At 31.9% G+C, this 21,049-nt stretch overlaps 1 protein-coding gene across 2 annotated transcripts in view; it reads right to left on the reverse strand.

Annotated features, from left to right (window-relative positions):
• Positions 1-1,186: 1,186 nt before the first annotated feature.
• LOC124357408 (leucine--tRNA ligase, cytoplasmic) overlaps positions 1,187-21,049 on the reverse strand; it is a 50,415-nt gene continuing 30,552 nt past the window's right edge. For both annotated transcript variants that reach the window (XM_046809181.1, XM_046809182.1), the window contains exons 13-22: positions 20,578-20,740; positions 20,302-20,412; positions 19,638-19,776; positions 16,342-16,450; positions 15,282-15,440; positions 11,793-11,871; positions 6,777-7,037; positions 5,294-5,509; positions 4,035-4,272; positions 1,187-2,692 (exon numbers count right to left, since the gene is read on the reverse strand). In XM_046809181.1, coding sequence (XP_046665137.1) covers positions 2,481-2,692; positions 4,035-4,272; positions 5,294-5,509; positions 6,777-7,037; positions 11,793-11,871; positions 15,282-15,440; positions 16,342-16,450; positions 19,638-19,776; positions 20,302-20,412; positions 20,578-20,740 — 1,687 coding nt within the window. In that variant the 3' untranslated portion in view covers positions 1,187-2,480. The remainder of the gene's footprint in view (positions 2,693-4,034; positions 4,273-5,293; positions 5,510-6,776; positions 7,038-11,792; positions 11,872-15,281; positions 15,441-16,341; positions 16,451-19,637; positions 19,777-20,301; positions 20,413-20,577; positions 20,741-21,049) is intronic.

A 21,049-nucleotide genomic window follows, 5' to 3' on the forward strand; every position in this document is an offset into this window, starting at 1 on the left:
AAATTTGAAATTACCATGCAAGTACAAAGGATCTTCACAAGACTTACAATAGAGTCGTGCTGGATCCTGAATACAATAAAAGAGAATAACATAAAATAAGCAACCAACATTCATCTAGCTTGTTTCATTCAATAAAGAAACTCTCCATATTTCTTCACATGTCATTTGACTTACAAATATCAACTATACAAATTACTGATTGTCTTAGATTAGAACATTTTGATTGGCCATGAAGAAACAGTGACATTAATCACATATATAAAATACAGGCCAGACTTTTTTTGTTATAATTATAAATGAAATATGTGATTTTATGATGAGTATTATACATGAGATAGCAATTTGATTTCTTTCTCTTTCCATGAGTACCTATATTTGTGTTTGTGCCAATATTTAAGTATGACACATTAATTTTAAAAATTGCTTCCACCAACAGCAACAAAATTATTGGACCTTTTAATAAGTCCTAATCTTGAACTTTCCGACATTGTTGTACAATGATAGTTGTACTGAAATTGTCTTGTCTTTCCCTGATCAGTGACAATGTGTTGCCATTCCATTGACTGTTGCTATGATTCAAGTCATGTGAGACACTCAAGTGTCACCTCCAGTGACAATACAGTCCTGAAATCCTTCTCCTTCTTAATCGCATTGTTTCAAACAATAAAGACCAATATTTTTTGTTTAGTGACCATCAAAGAACAGCATTTTAATCAAGAACATTTCCTGAGACTTATGAAAATTAAATTATTGTAAATCATGAATCATTGGTTCTCTTGAGTTAATTATTCACAATCCAAACCAAATCCTTAGATATTAAAGAAAGTAACCACAGCGTGAATGTGGTATCATACAGCCTACCCAACCTTACTTGCCTAACGTTGTTATGTATAAACTTTACAAATCTAACAGTAAATAAGTGCTGCTGCTGTTTGCAATTAACAATTGAACTGCAGATAATATTTCTTAGTCAGCGAGACAACCACAAGTGGTATCCAAACTTGCAACTGGCAACAGACTCATATGCATACTACAATAATCATGTGTCATTATCACACTCATTCAAAATGATTTTTTTTTACAATATTCACAATATTAGCTGATATAAGAATTGCATGAAAATACAAATAAATCATCTTCAGTATTTAAGGTAACAGAAGAGGTTACAAATGAAATAAAAGTCAAATACAAGCACATTTTATTTTATTAGACTTTACAAATAATTTATACCTTTTGTCAACTAATAAAACAGTTCATTGCAAAGAAAGTGAACAGAAAGACAGAGTTCATTTATGCATCTATAATAAATAAATAAATTAACAATTATAAAAGAACACAAAACAGTTTCTAACAAATAATGAATACTTATTTTGAGTAGAAAGTATCAATGTCTTAATAAAATTAAAACTAGTTACAACCTACAAAATCTCCCATTTTAAAAATTTATTTTTTTATGATGTTGGGTAATTTATGGAGCTAAAGTTCATGTGGTTTTAAACTATTTGAAATAGTTGCCTTTTAGCGAAAATGTTTTACCTTAAAATCCATTTTGTGGTTGTAACACTTTTTATTTTTACCAATAATGTTCAAACTGAGAACTGGTGATCCTCCTGATATCTGTCTGATATGTAAACTCATCAGGCAAATTAAAAAAAAAAGAAGCTATTGTCGATGTACAGACCAAAATAATCACAGATTGTTGTTTTGATGGCTCATTACCTCAGATAGAAGAAAATATACTTTGATAAGAATACACGATACAATATTAGATATAAATAATTTCATAACCTCAAAATAGAAGAAAATGTACTTTAAATAAAAATACACCACAACAGACTTTTTTTGATAATATCTCCACATTACAAATATATAATTTTACTGATTCAAACCGCATGATGTTTAAAAGCCTGATGATTACTTCTGTATTTTTGTTCTGTACCTGACATAATCAATGTAAACACAATCAAAAGAGATATTTCTGATGAAAATCAGAAATACTAATGAATATTTAATGCACCTTTGTAAAACCAACAAAACAGAAAATCATACATTACTTAATATTAAAGTAAGTACAACTAAACAAAAACATTAACCTAAAAAAATACAAATACACCCTGTTTCACATTGCCTAAAGGCTTAATGAAAATTAAAATATACGCAATGTTTCACCAAGTTTAAATTAAAAGCAGAAACTTTGGACATGCTCAATTATAAATTGAATAATATTAAAAATTTATTTCAAACAATATAAAAAATACTACCTCATATGGTATGTTTTTACAAATTAAATAAAATCCTTTGAGTTAATTGATTTAGTTCAATATGAAACTTAGATTGAATATTTAATTTTACATGTAACAAAATATATAATTTTGTACAAGTGCTGCCTGTTTAACATCTTGATGAAACCTGCTGATTTAAAAAAAAAAAACAAAGAAATTTTGATTTGAAATAAATATGTAGCCAAACAAAGTTACTGATCAACTATCTCCAACCATGTATGTAACAGACTCACCTAATTTAATGGATTTACCATTATTTTGGACGAATATGATTTTATCATTAAAGTTTACTTCTAATGTGTCACTTTTTGAAAGAAGTACTCGACCCTCCAAAGGCATACTGCAATTCGGAATCTTCCTGGGTCCCAACTCAGGATCTTCCCACCTCCAAAACTGAACCATATTTACATCTGAAAACAACACGTTTTCAATCAGAAACGATAAATTACACATGTATTTATTTGAACTTGTACTAGATAAAAGAAGAGGAGGGAGTGTTGATGGGTTGTAGAAGATTAGAGCAAAATATTTTATTGGAAATCTTGTTTGTGGTGACACTCTTTCAACTTTAAACTAACTTTTATGTCAAATTTGTTACATGTTTCAAGCACATACTAACAGTTTATTATTAAAATTTTTTGGATATTAAAGTTTCAAACAAGTGGTTGGGTTTAAGCACGGCGACCAGCCCGGCCTTTTTGTAAAGTCGAAATACACGCAATCAAATGGACACCTGCCAACTGCAACCGGAACAGCTCAGCCTGGTCTTTTATACTCTGTCAAAATGCAAACGATGAAATGAACACCCGCCCACTGCGAGCGGCCCACACGGCACCCAAGAGCCGACCGAGGCTGGATAGGCCGGGCCGGTCGCACTGGGCAGTGGTAGGCCGGAGTGAGCCGGTTGCAGTGGGCACCGTGCTTTATTTCTCTCAAATAACTGGACAAGATAGCAACACAATCAATCAAAATGCCTTTATTCAGAAGTGTTTCTATGACACAAGTTTTTCAGAACAACTATTATCACTTAAACATATAGTCCAATAATTATCTCAACATAATTAAGTATTCAGTGTAGCACTTTTAAAGTTCAGCTTGAGTGCTTATAGTTATCGGGAATCCTTTTGTATAGTTTGGGGTCAATACATAAAAATCTCTTCTTCCTCAATTATAAGTTCATTTTAGGTAAGTTAAGCTTTCCATTATGGTGATTCCTGCACTGAGACACCTTATCAAAAAAAGTCTCTTGTAAAGGTAGTTGGGCTCATGGAGGGGGATTTGACTCATGACCATGGGGATTGATTGTCACGCAGCAAATAAACTAAACAAGTCATCTTCAACAGGCAGCAGATTAACTGTTTCACAGTACTGGGACACATGGTTGAACCTTTTCAAACTAAAAACAAAACGATGATTGAGTTTTGAAATCTCTGGATACGACCTGTTCTCCCTAGAAATGCAATTGCCATATGCAGGAAAGCAGTATAAAATATGCAAAGTATTAGTGTTTGCATTAACTGAAGTAGACTTTTAAGTACAGTACAGTAAGATATAGGATGTTTGCAACTCAAATCTAATGTTACTAGAACAAAATTCAAAACGACAATCATGTGAAGGGTTAAAAAATACATAAAATATTATCAGTAGTCAAGGCACTAAAGTGCATTGAAAGAGATATCACCTCTACCTACTAAATTCTTTAAACAGCTGCTATAATTAAAAAGAAAACAAAGTAAAACTATAAGTATCCACCTTTGATGGTCTTGTCTGTCCGTGCAAGAGCATTTGCCAACTTGGCAACTGTGTCTCCATTCCGCACAGGCAGCCATTGAGTCAAGTGGCCACTGAGAGGCTGGGGGTTCACTAAAGCCAGGATCAAGCTGGGCGCAGGAGCGTGGAATGTAATGAATGGAGCCCCAGGACAGCAGTCCTCTCGCACGTTGTCTGGTGCTCCACTACTCGTCGACAGCTCAATGTTCAACTCTTCCAACTGTAACCGGATAAACACTTTTATAACTAACTTGCAGTTACCCGCAGCTTCATAAGTGATGGTCACTGGAAGATTAGTTTGTACAATCAAATAATATCTATTTTGGATATTTTCTTCTGATCTCATGTATTTAAAGATTGAGAAAAATATTAAGACATAAACATAAACTTTGGCAATTGGTGTCACTTTACTTTTCAAATTTGATCAACAATGTAATGGTATCTTGTGATAACTGATAATAATTAAATATTCAGAAGTCATTTACAAAGAATGAGATCACTTGATATCAGTAACTTTTACAAGAATGTATCATTTTCAAAATATTGGTACTTGTCTGGTCTGAAAGTGGCACAAATTTCAGTTCAAAGCCACATCAACTACTGAAGTTACAACAAATTACCAAAGAATGGGGATTCACATCTAGAAGTAGTCCACGTTTGCCTATTTTATCAGGCAAATAGTTATTAAAGCAGCTGTGAAAGCAAAATCTACTTAAAAAAAGAAGAAACAATGAGCTAGCACTTCTTGCAAATTGTAACACAACCTTAGACAATGCATTTAGTCCATTAGAAATATTATATGACGGTATGTTAAGAAGAAGACCTTCTGCATGATATTCAATCATTTATTTACCATTAATAGAACAGTGGTATTGCTGTATAGCATTGGAATAAATTGTTGATAAACAAGCTAAAATAACATACAACTCCAATAGCTTTTAATTGTTTCTTTTTTATATAGTGAAGTTAGTGCCTAATTAGTTTCAATATTAATATTAATTACTTTAGTGTGTTCAGTAACAACTTCAAATAAACTGAATTTAAAACTAAAAGTTGTAACTTTGTAATTAAAATAGTTTTAGAATTTTGTTATAAACCATTTAAATTCTGAATCACCTTACACCTGTTGCTAAAAAATATTGAACTTTGGTTAGTAAGAATAATTCTTTTAAAGTCATTATACAAGCCTAATCTGATTTAAGAACACTCAGAATTTTGCTACTGTTATAAAATATACTCACATCAAGGGTATTCTCCAAATAGGCTTTGTTGGTAGTCAATGTCTCAACCTCATCAAAGTCAAGAGTGAGGTTGAGAGCTTTAATACCAGAATTGGCCACTTTCTCTCTCATGGCTTGGACAAACGGCATCACTCGCTTCATATACTTTTTGAGCTCTGGCTTAGCGGACAGTGTGACAGACAGCTCCTTGTTGTCCGGAAAACTGCCTTTGTTAGCCTGTGCAGGTGGAAAACAATACTCGTTAAATTAGGCCATACTGAATAAAAAGTATTGGTCAAAGACAATCCGGTATTTTCCGAATACAGCACGCAGCAGCTGTTATGGTTACACGAATTTAGTGGTTACTGTAGAATGTGTTTGTTCTTCACTTAAAGATAATTAGTATCAATATTAAGGAAATACACAAAGTCAAGTTCATTGGTCTGCGTAAACAGGAAGCAACATTTGTCCGTGTGGCTCGTTAATAATTGGTCAAAGACAATCCGGTATTTTCTGACTGAAGCACGCAGCAGCTGTTATGGTTATACGAATTTAGTGTAACTATTGTAGAATGTGTTTGTTCTTCACTTAAAGATAATTAGTATCAATATTAAGGAAATGCACAAAGTCAAGTTCATTGGTCTGCGTAAACAGGAAGCAACATTTGTCTGTGTGGCTCGTTAATAATCGCTTTTATCTTATGATATTTTTATATGTCTCAAGAATTTGTGATTAGACAGTCTAGAGTTTCTGTATTTTACTGATATGTACTATCTTATGGGATGTTTTTTTACTTGTTTTTGTTTTAATTTTTGGCCTTTTTATGTGAAAGGAGTTGGTAGTTGAACAAGCTGATTAAAAGTAATGCCTTTGGCCATTAGTGCAGTCTGATGCAGCACCGGTGCTGCAACGTGCTGATGGCTAGGAATAAAAAACACCTAATTTCAAGCCTATTCTTGGGGCTGAGATAGTACTAACACTTGGATTGGATAAGATCACTAGCCATTTACATTTATACAAAATTTCATCTGTGATCATTAAAAATTTGAAAGAGGAATGGTTATATCTCAATTACTATATATCGATGAGCAAATTGGAAAATAGTTTTAGAATGCTAAAGTTATTTACAACAATTTCTCGATACCATATAGCAGTCATACAAAATTAGAGAATTATATAATAATATTGAATCATTAAGTAAATATTTTTACAAACAAATATCTAAATGAATACAACTAGACTAAGTATACATTTTCGTAAACCACTTTATGCTTATAAAAATTGAAAATGTTACGATTGTAGAGTCATCTTACCACCAGTGTTGTACACATTAACCTTTTAAATTAATAATGTATCTTCAGTTTGATATTTCAAGATGACAATCTTTAGTGAAACCTACTTTTCCGACTAAGTCAGAAAGGATTCTAATGAGACTTTCCAATTATTTCAATTAAATTATTTAATTAAACACAATGATTTATAAATTAATCCTGTAAACACTAACCGTGTGCATTTCCTTCATGGTCGTGAGCACAGTGGATTGCCACGGTGGGTAGGTCTTAGCTACCCAGATAGTGGCATGTGTGGGTTTTTCACTAGTCTGGTCAGCTGAAGACTGCTTCTTGCCCTTCTTACCAGCCGATAGATGGTTTTTGAACTGCAGCCGGAACGAATGAGCTGCCTCCATGACGTAAGCCGAGGAGCGGACCAGAGCCTCATCCACTGGTCCTGGGATCGGCCAGGTGGCTCGCACTATACTCTCTGTCTGCAAGAAGGCATGTACACTCATCCTGGTGGGTCCAAAGACCTAATATTATTGCTATTTATAAGAGGTTTATGTATATTTATAGAATCTTATACTTTGTATTTCTTATATAGGTAAAAAAGTGGATAATTATTTACAAAATTATCCATTACGTTATTTTTTTAATATCATTTTATGAAATTTGCAGACTTTTTTATAATTTTTCATATGACTGAAAAATTAATAAAAATACTTTGATCTTAAGTAAATTAATCAATCATTCTGATCAATATGCACTCCAAGAATGCTATTAATTTGTTATGTTTATATCTCTTTTTAAATACTGTACAATATACATTATATAATTTTGTCACACCTAGACTGCTGATGCTCCAACAGTTTTATTCTTACACTAGTATATTTTTTATACTAAATAGTATAGTAAATTTTAGAAAAGTTAATAATGTAATGAAGACCAGAGCTTTGTACTTTGTACTTACATATATAATAAAATTTTGTAAGGAATTCAATTTTTTATGTATCCAATTTTTATTTTTACTCTTATATCTGCGGTTTCACACCCAATTTCCTATTGAAAAACAGGGACACTGTGGGCATATTCCTTTTAAATGACATTTTACACCTAAGTTAGGTGGTGATAGGCACTGAAAAATATTCAAATCTTCTGATGCTTTTAGACTTGTTTTGGAGCCCTCAAGTTGGAGAGTGAACCAGTTTTTAAAGTACATCAAAATAATTAGAATTTCTCTCCAAAATTTTATGATGAACAATTTCAGTAAAATCATACTATTTTAGGGCAGCGTGGAGGAATTCTAAAGTCAAAGTTCTTAACTTTTCAGTTAGAATCAGAATCTTTTACATCAAGTTTAGAAAGTGTGTCATATTAACTTAAAGCAATACAATGTTAAATATTTAACGAGTTTCATAATTTCTGTTCAAAAATTTATCAATGGAGTAAAAGGATTTGTTAATGAACCAGTCTTTCAGTTTCTTCTTAAGAGTTGTTGGTAGACTATTCTTGAGACTTGTTGGTTGGGCATTGAAAAATTTAGCTCCGGCATCGGACGGCTTTCTCTGGAAGAGTGCTAGGCGATGTGCAGGGAAGGCAAACTGTTGGGAATGTCTTGTATTATGTTGGTGGATGTGGATAAATCTCTGTAGATTCTCTTGTACAGCATACATAATTACTTCAATTATATAGATGGAGGGTACTGTGAGTATTCTCCATTCCCTGAATGCATCTTTGCATGACTCTCTTGGCTTCAGCCCAGCGAGTATCCTTACAGCACGCTTTTGTAGGACTGAAACTCTCTTGAGATTCCCTCCTGATGTGCCTCCCCAAACCAAAATTCCATATCTTACACGACTTTCAAAAAGTGCATAGTATGCGACTTTAACTGCCTCTACAGTGGAAATTGTTCTAGTTCTTCAAATTGCATACAAAGCTGAACCCAGTTTGCTACATAAAAACTCCAAGTGGGAAGTCCACGACAAGCATTCATCTATAATTACACCCAGATGTTTTGTTGTATAGACTTGCTGTAAGTTTGGCAGTGGTGATAGCTAATCTTTCTTTCTCCCCAATATAAGTTGTTTGGTCTTGGTTTCGTTGAAAACCAAGTCATTTTTATGACAGTATTCTTGTGCTAAGTTAACAGATATAAAACTTCTGATTTCTAGTTGCTCTGTGGTGCTATCACAAGACAGCAAAACTGTGTCATCAGCAAACATTACAGCACAACTATAGTCTTGAACATATTTTGGAAGGTCAAGGGTGAAGAGCACAAACAGGACTGGTCCTAGCACAGACCCTTGGGGGACATCTCTCTCAATAGGTGCTCTCTCAGATTTACGGTTCTCGTTTCTCCATTTTTGGTTTCTTTTAGTTCAACGAGTTGGCATCAGTTAGACAAATAACTGCAAAACCAATTTGCTGCCACACCATGCACCCCCAAGGTTCTTAATTTGGATAGAATTAAATCATGTCCAAGACAGTCAAATGCCTTACTAAGATCTAAAAATACACTTGAAACAGTATTTCCAACATCTAGATTATTTACAATGAACTCCACAAGATCTGCAAGTGCTGTATTTGTAGATCTGCCTGATATGAAGCCATGTTGCCTTTTGACTAGTAAATGATTCAATGAGTCTGTTAAGGACTACCCTTTCAAACACCTTAGAAACAGTGGGTAGTAAAGAAATGAGCTGATAGTTTTGGACTACCTCTTTGGAGCCTTGTTTATGTAATGGATAAACTTTTGTGATCTTTAAGCAGGAGGGAAAAATGCCTTCAGCCATAGATCTGTTGATTACTTGTATCAGAGGATAAGAAAGTTCTTCTTTGCAATATTTTAGCAGTCATGTATTTCTTTAAAAGTAGTAGGTGTAAGATTTTCAAGATTACTGCCTACTCTCCATGGGGTATTATTTGACAATATATTTGAGGTTGTCCTTGGATACAGTGCAATGTTCTGCAAAGCCTTCTCTGCAATGGTAGAAAAGTAATCAATAAAATGATTAGCCAATTGTAAGGTGTCCTCAACTTTTTTTCCACTGATGTTTAGAGAGGAAGGGGTGGAAGAACAAGTTGTTGCAGCTCTTTCATTGTTTATGATTTTTCAAACTGCTTTACTTTTGTTCGATGCTTCAGATATTGATTGTGCATTCAAGTTTTTAAGGATGCTTATTAATTTTTGGTCATATGTCTTCTTACTTATATTAGCTGCAAGTCTATCTTCTTCCTTACCACTCAGGATATATTTTTGCTAGGCATCTAGAAAACGCTTTTTAAGGACAATCGCTTCTGGGTCAAAGTATTTCTTTTGATTGTTACTTGGACCTCGAGACTTTTTTTCCGGGCAAATTATTTCAACTACTACCGTAATAGTATTTATGACCTGAGAGCAGGCCTCCTCTACATCTGTTGCATCCCTCACTCTGTCCCATGTTGGATCCTTAAGCTGTTTTAAATTTTGATCGTTGAAGCTTCTATAAGTTGATGTTGATATGGCCTTAAGTTTTGAGGAAATTTTTATTTTGCATTATTGGCCTGTGTGATCCGAAATTCCAGTATTCATGATCTCAACTGTAGTATGGTCTAAGGGCATATTAGAGCAAAAAAGGTCTATTGATGAAATAGAATTATGTGTAATTCTTGTTGGTGGAAGGGACATCCTCTGAATGTTATAAGATAAAATTACGTCATTGAGTTTGTTGTTTTCCCTTTCTTTTTCCCATGTCCTATTCAAGCAGTCAATGTTGAAATGTCCTAAATTGTAAAGTGAGCTGTTGTCAGTTGGTAAAAATTATAGTAAGTCATTTAATGCTTCAAGCCCTTCAATAGATGAATCACTTGGAGGTTAAAACACTTATGATGTAATGAATTATTGTACTCTATGTCATTTTGAAACGGAAGTTGATTTTGTATTGATACCTTGATCAAAAATATATGTACAACAATATATAGGTCTGAGAAGCCTATTTCGTTCAAAAAGTGTATACCTATGGCCATTGTAGTTTATTCCGGTAAAAGGTATTCTGGTGCCATAGTTAAGTTTGTCTAAAAAGCCTACTACAGTCAAAACACAACCAAAATGTATTTTTATAACAGTTTTTAAATCTCTGGCAAAAGTTAGATAGTAACTTTGTCTTTCATATCTGCATTACACTAATGATCAAGCTCTGCATACTTAATATTTGCTAAAATTTACAGTACATGTTTTTTTATTTAATCTTCCTATTTTATTATCTAGATAACTTCTGTGTTAATCAGTGACTACAGAGAAGGTTAATTTTAAGCTTACTCTATGGTTTAAATACTATAAACGTAAAGAAACTAAAAATGGTACTTAAATTAATTAAACATATGACTTTTTTGTTACGTATGTTTTCAAAGTACAGTTGTTAGAAAAACACATTTACTATCTACTGATTAAGCCAAAAAGGGAGTTTTTAAGACCAGTTGGGCGTAGTCCAGAGGGATTTTTGAAATAGGAATAGGCCTATATGTTAACCAGGGATCCTAATAATGTCCAGTAGATTTTACGTGATTGAGCAACATACACATGAACACAGACAGGCAACAATTAGATTTTTATATAATAGTATAGATGTATGTATTATTAGTAAAATTAAGCGTGTACTGTTATTTCAAACATAATTTTACAAAATAATAAAAAAGAAATAGATTATTCAAAACTATATTTAAAATGAGAAATAATTTTTTAATGTCAGTTTATGCTGCCCAATGATACACTTTACTAATGGCAGTATTATTTCAACTTGCTGAAGTTCTCCTTAGTTAAGTATAAAATAATATAGTTTTTATGGGAAGAAATTGTTTCTGGCACATACTGGATTTAAAAATGCCAAACATTTGAAACTTGTTCAAAAAAGTTGAAACCTTGATGTACCTAGAAAATAAATTATTGTCTATATCTTCATAAGTCTACATTTAACAATGTCCATGACTAACAATGAAGAAAACCGTAATAAAATCTCTAGCCACAGACCAATTAAAAAGAGTTATTATGTACTTTTAGTTTTACATAAAATTTACAGATCCTTAAAAATAAAACTTATAGCCTCATGTACTAGTTAAAAACTTTTGATTCAAGCATTGAAATTGAAATAAATGTTTGGGAATATTTCAAAATTATTAAGACATTAATGGTATAATCCTTTTTTAATGTTTAAGATCCATTGAAAATTAAAACAGTGAGTTATTAACGAATGAAAATTTTAAACATTTACCTTTCCAATGAGCGAGTAAACATGTTCAGCCACATGGGGACAGATGGGAGACAGCATCAGAGCTTGGAGTTCAATGAACCTAAAACAAAATTCAAGCATCATCAAGCGTGTGTGGATCAAATATTCACACTTTTGGTAAAACAGAATTTGAGGAGAGTGTGGATTATCTCTTGGATAAATATATCTTACCTATGTAACACAACTTGTTAACCATTAAGTTTAAGTTGGTTTTGAAATTTGAAATTTCAGGTTATACAACTTCAAAATATTTTATTGTATAATCATCCCAAAATACTATGTCACAAGTGACTTGGTAGGGTGTGATTCTATAATTGTAAAACTTGTTATTCTAAATTTGTAATAAGTTGTTGTTTTGTATAGCTTGAACCATTAAGGATAAGTGTTCCTATTATTATTGACAAGATATTTTGTACTATAAAACTGCAAACGGTAATGCTGAGACAATTGAATGTCCACATGATAACTTGTCTGGCTGTGATGGTGATGGAAGACATTGACTACACTCAGTAAAATTATATTGGTAAAAGATGATTTAGAACATAAGATTAGCAATATTGATCGAAATGAGGATGCAGTTATTCAGCTTGAGGAAAATATATACTTGCTGTTTCAAAACCTAATAAGCAAACGAGTATTTATACAACAATAGATTTGATGTTTTTTGAATTCCCAAAATGCTAATGCATCAGAAATAGCTTTGTTAAGTTTTATCATTTTTTGAATCAATGCCTGGAGTAATAAAAGTCATATCAAAACAAAGAAGAACTAATCCAACCCACAGTACAGTCTTGGCTGAAAATAAATGAATATTTAATGTTTGTTTTGTTGACAAAATCACTGACTCCGATGGTAGAGAAGGATAATGTATCATCTGATTACCATGTTGATTTCTCGATTATTATTACACTGTTATCAATTCTAAGTGTATTTTTTGCTATTTTGCATCTTCTAGACTTATTATTTGGTGTTATAAATAAACGTTAGTGCAGAATTATAAAAAGTTAAACGGAATATGAAGAGGTTTTTGTAATGTTTTGGCTAATTGCTTGGATGTTTGTAAAAGTGTATTTTTGCTTAAAACATAATGAAGATAAAAGTGCATTGTTATGCAGTTTTATAAAAACTAAGTAAAATTTTTGCCTCAGAAAAAGAACCTTGGTCTTTTGGCAGCAGAGTTAGCTCTAAGTCTAAAACTCATTCCAAATCCAAAATCAGAATTAAAAATTATTCATCAAAATGTGCAAAGTGCCACAAATAAAGTGGAAGAATTTCCATTGCTTTGTGGTAAATTACAACCTGATATTTTGGTTGTATCTGAACATGGATTGACCAAAGAAACAACTAGCATTATTCAATTGAAAAATTTTGAATTGGCAAACTCTTAGCACCATGAACGACCTAAAGGAGGGTGTATCTATTTTTGAGAGGCAAAATTAATTCAAAATTAAGCCCTTCGAAGTCTACTACAGTTCGGAAATTGACTTGATGGTCAATAACATAATTTGAAATGGTCAGTGAACTCATCAACTCAGCTACCCAAACATCGAGCACTGCCATTGATAATGTGATCACAAGTGTAAAAGATTATCATGTACCCGTATTTGACTCCTCTATCTCCGACCTTTTCGTGCAAGAGGTCGGGGAATGTGACCCGCTGGTAGAGAGGCCCAGACTTGTTACTAAAAGAATATTTCTGCCCCAAAACATTAGATAACTCAATAAAAGGCTTGAAAATGAATCTTGTCAATCTTGTCTTTTTATCAATTTTTTAAACAATTGCAATTCACCTAATGACATATTTACAGCTTTTCATAAGTGTCTCTTGTACCACAGATTATTCATGTTCTTTTAATATTTCAAAAGTAAAAGCGAAGATCGACAAATGTTCTTGGATTACTCGCAGAATTCTTGTATCAAGTGAAAAATATAAATCTTTTCAATCAGTATATCGGCAATCTACAATGAAAATTTCAAAACTATTTACAAAATTTACAAAAAAGTCATGAAGGTCTCAAAAGCTTGACGTAAATTTAAAATTAAAAAACACTGAACATTTTTAAAAACTGCCTGGCATATTATTAACTAATCAAAAACCCACAATTCAAATTAAAGTAAGAAAACACAAATTAGAAAATAAGGATAACGAGACATTGATTAAAGAGTATTTGGACATTACTGAATCGTTAAAAAGTGTTTTCCTCTGTTGGAGTTACCTCTCCTGGTTTTAAATATCATGCAATAACAATTGTAAAAAAAAATGCCTACTGCAATATAGAAAATTTGAATTTGTATTATCACAATTTTTTTCTACATATATTTAGCTTTAAGAAAAAAATTATCAAAAAACAAACTACCTTAGTTACATACAAAAATTAACAAAAATGATTTCTTGTGAAGTTTTTAGTATTTAAAGATAGATTATTCAAAATTACCAACAAACTTCTTTTACTCAAACAAATTTTTATAATTTTAGAGCCATATACATTACAACCTTCCTGTAAACTTTAGATTTGGTCAAATAAAATTTACATATTGCCTATGAATGTTTTATACATTGGAGAACAACTCATTATTTACTTTTTTATGTTTTGTTTTCAAGTTCAATTTTTATGTTTCTAAAAGAAAATTACATTCATTTCTAGACAGTAGCTTGAAAGAAAGGTATTTAATAGTATTGTACAAAATATCCTTACAAATTTAATAAAAATTGCCTGCCATTTTGAAAAAATAATTGTCAGTTCCATGGTTAAAACTTATTTATTTTTCATATTGCTACAACAATTACATGTTTTTATTTGTTTAACTGATCAGCAATTATGAAGTTTTTCTTTGTTTGAAGGTTATTTTTGACGATGGAAGGATTGTGAAGAAAACAGGATTTTTCCGGACATTTGCCATCATTCAGTGAACCAAGAAATCAGTAACACTAAGTTTCAAGATCTGCAATCTGATCTCTTCTTCAGGTAATAACTAACCTAATACATAATTACAAACTAGGTTAAAATAAACAAATCATACCAAAGCGTTGTGGCACGCCTAAGTCAGGAATCACAACCACCGTTGTCTGTCAACTTCACTAACTCTAAAAACATGCACTTAATAAATAACTATACACAACACTAATCATTAAAACTGAACTACAGAATACAGGTCACAACACATCTGCATTCGTCTACCAACAACCTACGACTGACCAGAGGGCACTAGCCAATGGCAATCGTCACGGCCGACAAAATCAAGATGGCGGAAATAAAAAGGAAGGGGTATGAGGTTTTATTCTATTCACATATTAAAATTAGCTAAATTTTTTTCTAATAGTTTAATTCATTAATATAATGTACACCCTACTGTATCAATTAAAATATTTGACTTCACGCGATACACCAATTCATGGCGTGGACATGGCGCTGATATAAATACAATGATATTTGTGTACATTATACAATATAAAATATAAGATAAAGTTACCTCAAAACAAGCTGACGATGCATGCCACCGCTGACCTGAGACAGCTCTCGGTATTTGTCTCTAACGGCTTGCATCTCAAAGAAACCCGTACGTAGTGCCTCCTTGAACAACATCTTGGTGTAGTTGTCATCAGTCTCTCGCAACTTCAGATTCATTTCACTGCAAAATTCTAATATGTGTCATTTAATTTAATGTTTCTCATTAACTTATTTATAACTAATAAAGAGTGAAGAAAATGTATTACATGACAACTAGTGGAAGGAGCCAAGTTACCCCACAGAGAATACTCCTCCTCTTTATTCAAAACAAATATGTTAAAGATGTTTTTGGGAACATAATATATATTTTAGTTTTAAAATAAATTTTATAACAATTTTCTATTATTTTTACATGTGCTTATTTAGTTAAAAAAATCTAGTTTATATTAACTGTTATGTTTATGTTGTTTTAATATACCTAAGTAATATAAAGTAACGAAAAATCCCATCTTGGTCTCTAGTTGTGTAATATTAATTTAATGAGCCTGTCAATTGTAATCAACTGTTCTGTGTTAATATAAATATAAGAACCCAAGTAATCCACTTCTACAGTTTACCAATGTAATTAGTACTACATACTACTCATAAGCTAAATGTGGGCATTTAAGTAATATTGAAAGATATACAAATTCACTTGAGGTTCAATTGGATCTGGTGAGTCAACCCAGTGGGGAACAAATAGACTCCAAAAGATTCAGAAAATTAGGAAAGGATAGATATTAAACATGGTAGAAAAGGTTCGTAAGTAAAAAATTATTTTTTAAGTGAAAATAGTGGACCTGGGTTTCCAAGTTGGTGGAGAAATTTACAATCACTTAATACAACCACATATCTAATAAAACACATCAGATTTTTTAAATTCTGTTTAATTTGGTAAATTTGATTTAGTAGTGTTGCTTTTGCAATAACCATTATTTCCGGATAATACCCCAACAGTAATAATTGTAAATTGATCCTATAATAGTAAATAATAGATGAGATAATAATCATTACTTACGATTGATTATTATTTTTATACTGACCTCTGGAAAACCAGGTCATTGAATGATGTGGCTTGTCCATTACGGTAAGTATTCTCAGTATTCATTACTTCCTTTACCCATTCTATAAATGTGTATAGCCTCAGAATACCTACAAAAAATTACAAATATTAATTTGTTTACTTTTTATAAAGAAATTCTAATAAACCAAAAGGTCAGTATCATGTATTTCAATTGATCTATACACCTGATGTCTATACTGGTCTAGTGACATTAGAGATAAACTTTGCAAGAGGAGATTGATAGTTCTGATGACAAAATACTGAATAGTGTTACTTGGTAGATTATTTTTCAGCTATATTTTTTTATTATCAATCAATACATAGAATAAATTTAAAGTTGTTTTTTATGTTTGTCTGTTTGTGCATAAATATTTTCTAAACTACTAAACAGTTTCCACTGTCGGCTTCGTTATGAACTAGGCCAGGTTCCTAGGTATGATACAACAATATTTTAATTATAGAAAGTAGAGAGAAGTTTGTATAATGCAAACATTTATATTTTAAGTGCTTTCATTGTTGATACTGACTAAACCTTACGATTTACAACAAAATAATGTACTACGTAATTGTACATTTTAAAAAAGACCTACAGAAAAGTATGTGGTGGCATAAATCTATCTCCAAAGAAATAACCCACAATAACCTATTTTCTCTTTTGAAGTATACATTTTGATTAAAATTTCTGAAGTTATTTAGACCAATAAAGTATCTCTATTAATGCATTAAGATACATAAAGATTGACAATTTCGATAAATATTTTGGTAGATTAGGTATTTAAAAAGCCTGTGTGTTTTGGTCACGCAACTTATGACCAAAGAACGGCACTTGTGCTCTGATTGGCCGAACAGACATCATACCACACTTTATTATGAAGTATAATAATGAAATACAAGATTAACTAATATTTAACTAAAGTTAAATATTAGTAAATCTAAAGTAAAACCGATTAGTAGAGTTACTACCTAAATATAATTTTAGATCCTCAAATTTAGCAGCTATTGTTATTTTATTATTGTAACATAGTAAAGAAAAACATTCTGTTTTTCAAAAATTCAATTCTTGACTAGGATTGTTTCTAGTAAGTATAGTAATTTATGTGGTAATTAAAAATTACATAATTTTGATAGCAAGGTAACATAACCCAAATTATGTAATTATAGGTGTATGTATAGTATTGGAAAGTTGTTTAAATGTAATTATTTCTTTAATTTTATTATTCTTAAGGTAATATTAATTTAATTAATGTTTTAAATATTACGTTGTCGCAAGTTAAGTATAAGAAAGGGCCATGCGGCCCTAACTTTGCCTGTATAAATAAAGAATTTTTCATTTCATTACAGTATTACTTTTTCATTTCTAAAATTTGAATGTAAATAGGTTTTTGTTCGATTGAAAGTTTTTTCCGGTGTGTTTTTCACATGGATCACTCACTATATGTTGCTCCTTCACGGATAATTTCTAAGAATAACCTATTTGTGCTGTCCAAAGAAAAAACTCCTGTAAATATATTCTTAACACTTATTGATATACTCTGGATTGTGGCAATAAGGCAAACTTAATATTGGTCTCATAAATATAATTAACTTGAAACAGTGCTCATAAACGTGCAAAGCCTACTAAATTGTATGCGAAGCCTTCTTTTCGTCATTCTATTCTTTATTTTTGTATGTATTACTACCTCCCCCCACATTTGACGAATAGGATAGAGTCCAATCCTCGAAATGTTATGTTATACCTTTTGTAACACATAACAATGGCAAATGCCCGAAATCCTGTTTTCCTTTCAATCTGTCCATCGTCAATAAAAAACTTCTACATTTATCAAAACCATTCTTTAACATAATGATTAGATCATTGAGAGGGAATGTGTGTCCTGATGTTCTCCTTTGCATCTACTATGGTCATGTTCATAGCCACTTGTCCTATGGAACTTCACTTTGGGCGAATTGTTCCTATGCTCACAAATTATTTGTGTTACAAAAAAAAGCTGTCCGTCTTATCTGTGGTGCAGACTGGCAGGATCACTGCAAACCATTTTTTGTTAGGCTAGGTATCCTAACTCTACCGTCAATGTATGTTTTTTCAGTTCTTATGTATGTAAGGAAAAACTTGCAAATCACAACTAAAGTTAGTGACATACATAACTATATGACGTCAATAAAAAACTTCTACATTTATCAAAACCATTATTTTCTTTAACATAATGATTAGATCATTGAGAGGGAATGTGTGTCCTGATGTTCTCCTTTGCATCTACTATGGTCATGTTCATAGCCACTTGTCCTATGGAACTTCACTTTGGGCGAATTGTTCCTATGCTCACAAATTATTTGTGTTACAAAAAAAAAGCTGTCCGTCTTATCTGTGGTGCAGACTGGCAGGATCACTGCAAACCATTTTTTGTTAGGCTAGGTATCCTAACTCTACCGTCAATGTATGTTTTTTCAGTTCTTATGTATGTAAGGAAAAACTTGCAAATCACAACTAAAGTTAGTGACATACATAACTATATGACAAGAAATAGACATAATATAGCACAAAAAAGATGCATGTTTTCAGGGACTCAACAAAGCTTTTTGTATCAAGGGATTCAAATGTATAATACATTACCTGAAACATTAAAAACTCTGACACTTCATAGTTTTAAGATAGCACTTAAGGAACTGCTATTGAATAAACCACTGTATAATATTACAGATTTTTATGGTGAAATAGCTGCACTATTTCCTTAAGTCTACATTTTAAGTTTCAAATTGACGACTGTCATGCATTTTGTAAAATGTCAACGACAATAAAGATTTCTGATTCTGATTCATAAAAAAACTGTGAAAATTACATTCATTTCTTACTAAACATTTGGGCTATATGGCATTGAAAGTAAGATTTTTTTGATTAGTGTTTTTTTTATTTTTCAAGCAAAAACATTGTTTTAGTTTTTGAGCACTGTTTATTAATTAATTTATCTTTGTAATAAATCCATATTTCATTACTTTTCAATCCATATTTGAAAACTTGGCCTCTAATAATTACAAAGAATGTTGAGTTCATGTGAGTGATATCGCGGTTTTCCAAGAGTTCTCATAATTGGTTAAGAAAACATACAAAAACTTACTTCTCATAATATTTATCATTAATTTGAGCCAGCTAACAGCATGCACTGAAAGAACTTCTCTTCAGTACCATTATATTATTGAAATATTACAACCTCTTCAATTCAGCATTTATTATCTACCACACTTTAGGATTTCCAAAATTAAGTGGCATATACAATTTACCTGCGTCAGCCATGCTTTCAACAAAGTTTGCATCTTCTACCGAATCACCAGAATCTGCTAAACACAACCTCATACCATCTGCACTGAATTTCTTCACAGCATCAGTAAGGGTAAGGAAATTTCCTTCTGACTTTGACATCTAAAACCCATAGGAAAAATTATAAAAAAATAGAATGCATCAATTAAACAAAACCTGTAATAACATATAGATGAAAAAATACACTCAATTTTGCATTACACAATTTATAATACCTCTTTCAGCGAACCGACGCTTAACCTTCACTGCGACACAAGTCATGTACAGACTTTAGGACAGCAGGGATAGTCTCACTGTGTGCCCTCCGCAGTCAATTTATTAAACAAGAATTTTCAAGATGAAATTCGTGAAATTTAAATATGCATTTCAGTAGGATATATTTAACTGGTTAGCAACTGCTACCTGGATTAATCAGATTTATTCTTCTGACGATTTTAAGAGATGATCTTTGAATATTTACTACAGTCTATCATTAAAGTCTATCACAATCAATATTGTCCTTAATGTGGTCAGTAAATCTTTGTGTTTATTAAAACTACCAAACAATGAATATTTAAGCATTTTTAAATTTGACACTGGGCTACTGAATGAAAAGAAAGGATGTGTTTCTTCAATCTCTTTTATTACCTTGGCAGAGTTGAGCAGTAGATGGCCGTTGGCTCTGATGCCTCGAGGCCACATATCCTCCTGATTTTCCCATATGGCACAGTGGACGTAGATGAAAAATGTCAGGTGGTTCTGCACAAACAAGAGTTTTCATTACGTTTTAGTTAAATAATAAACTAAAATTATCTTGGTTTAAGCAGAGCAAGCATTGTTTAACCAGAATCTATTTCATTTGAAATTTGGCTTTCATAACTGCAACAGTTAATTTCAATAATTAAAAATGTATAAAATAAGCACCTGTATTAGATCTTTGCCAGAACACCGCAGATCCACAGGGTACCAGTACTGAAACTCTCTCCTCATAAGATCGAGACTTTCACGCTTGATTTTAGTTTTTTTGGGAAATGAAGCATCTGCAAGAAATATGTAGTCCCACACTTCTGGAGTCAGCTCTTCAGCCCTAACAAGACAGGTTTAATAAATATTACAATAAGTTATAAAAGTAATAATACAATATATTGAATAAAAAGTTACAGAGGTATAAAAATGGAAAGGATAATGAGTAGAACAATTAGAAAAGACGACAGATTAGATCAGAAATGATAGCTAGAGCAAACCAAGTATTAACCCTTTTACTGCCGACGTCCGACATATCGGACGTCGGCATTTTTGCCGAAAACGCCAACGTCCGATATGTCGGACGTCTGTTTTTTTTATTGTTAACTGGCTACTGTTATGTTCAAATGCCGAAATAATTCGGTATTTTGGT

Source organism: Homalodisca vitripennis, chromosome 3 (assembly GCF_021130785.1).
Source record: "Homalodisca vitripennis isolate AUS2020 chromosome 3, UT_GWSS_2.1, whole genome shotgun sequence".
Lineage (NCBI taxonomy): Eukaryota > Metazoa > Arthropoda > Insecta > Hemiptera > Cicadellidae > Homalodisca > Homalodisca vitripennis.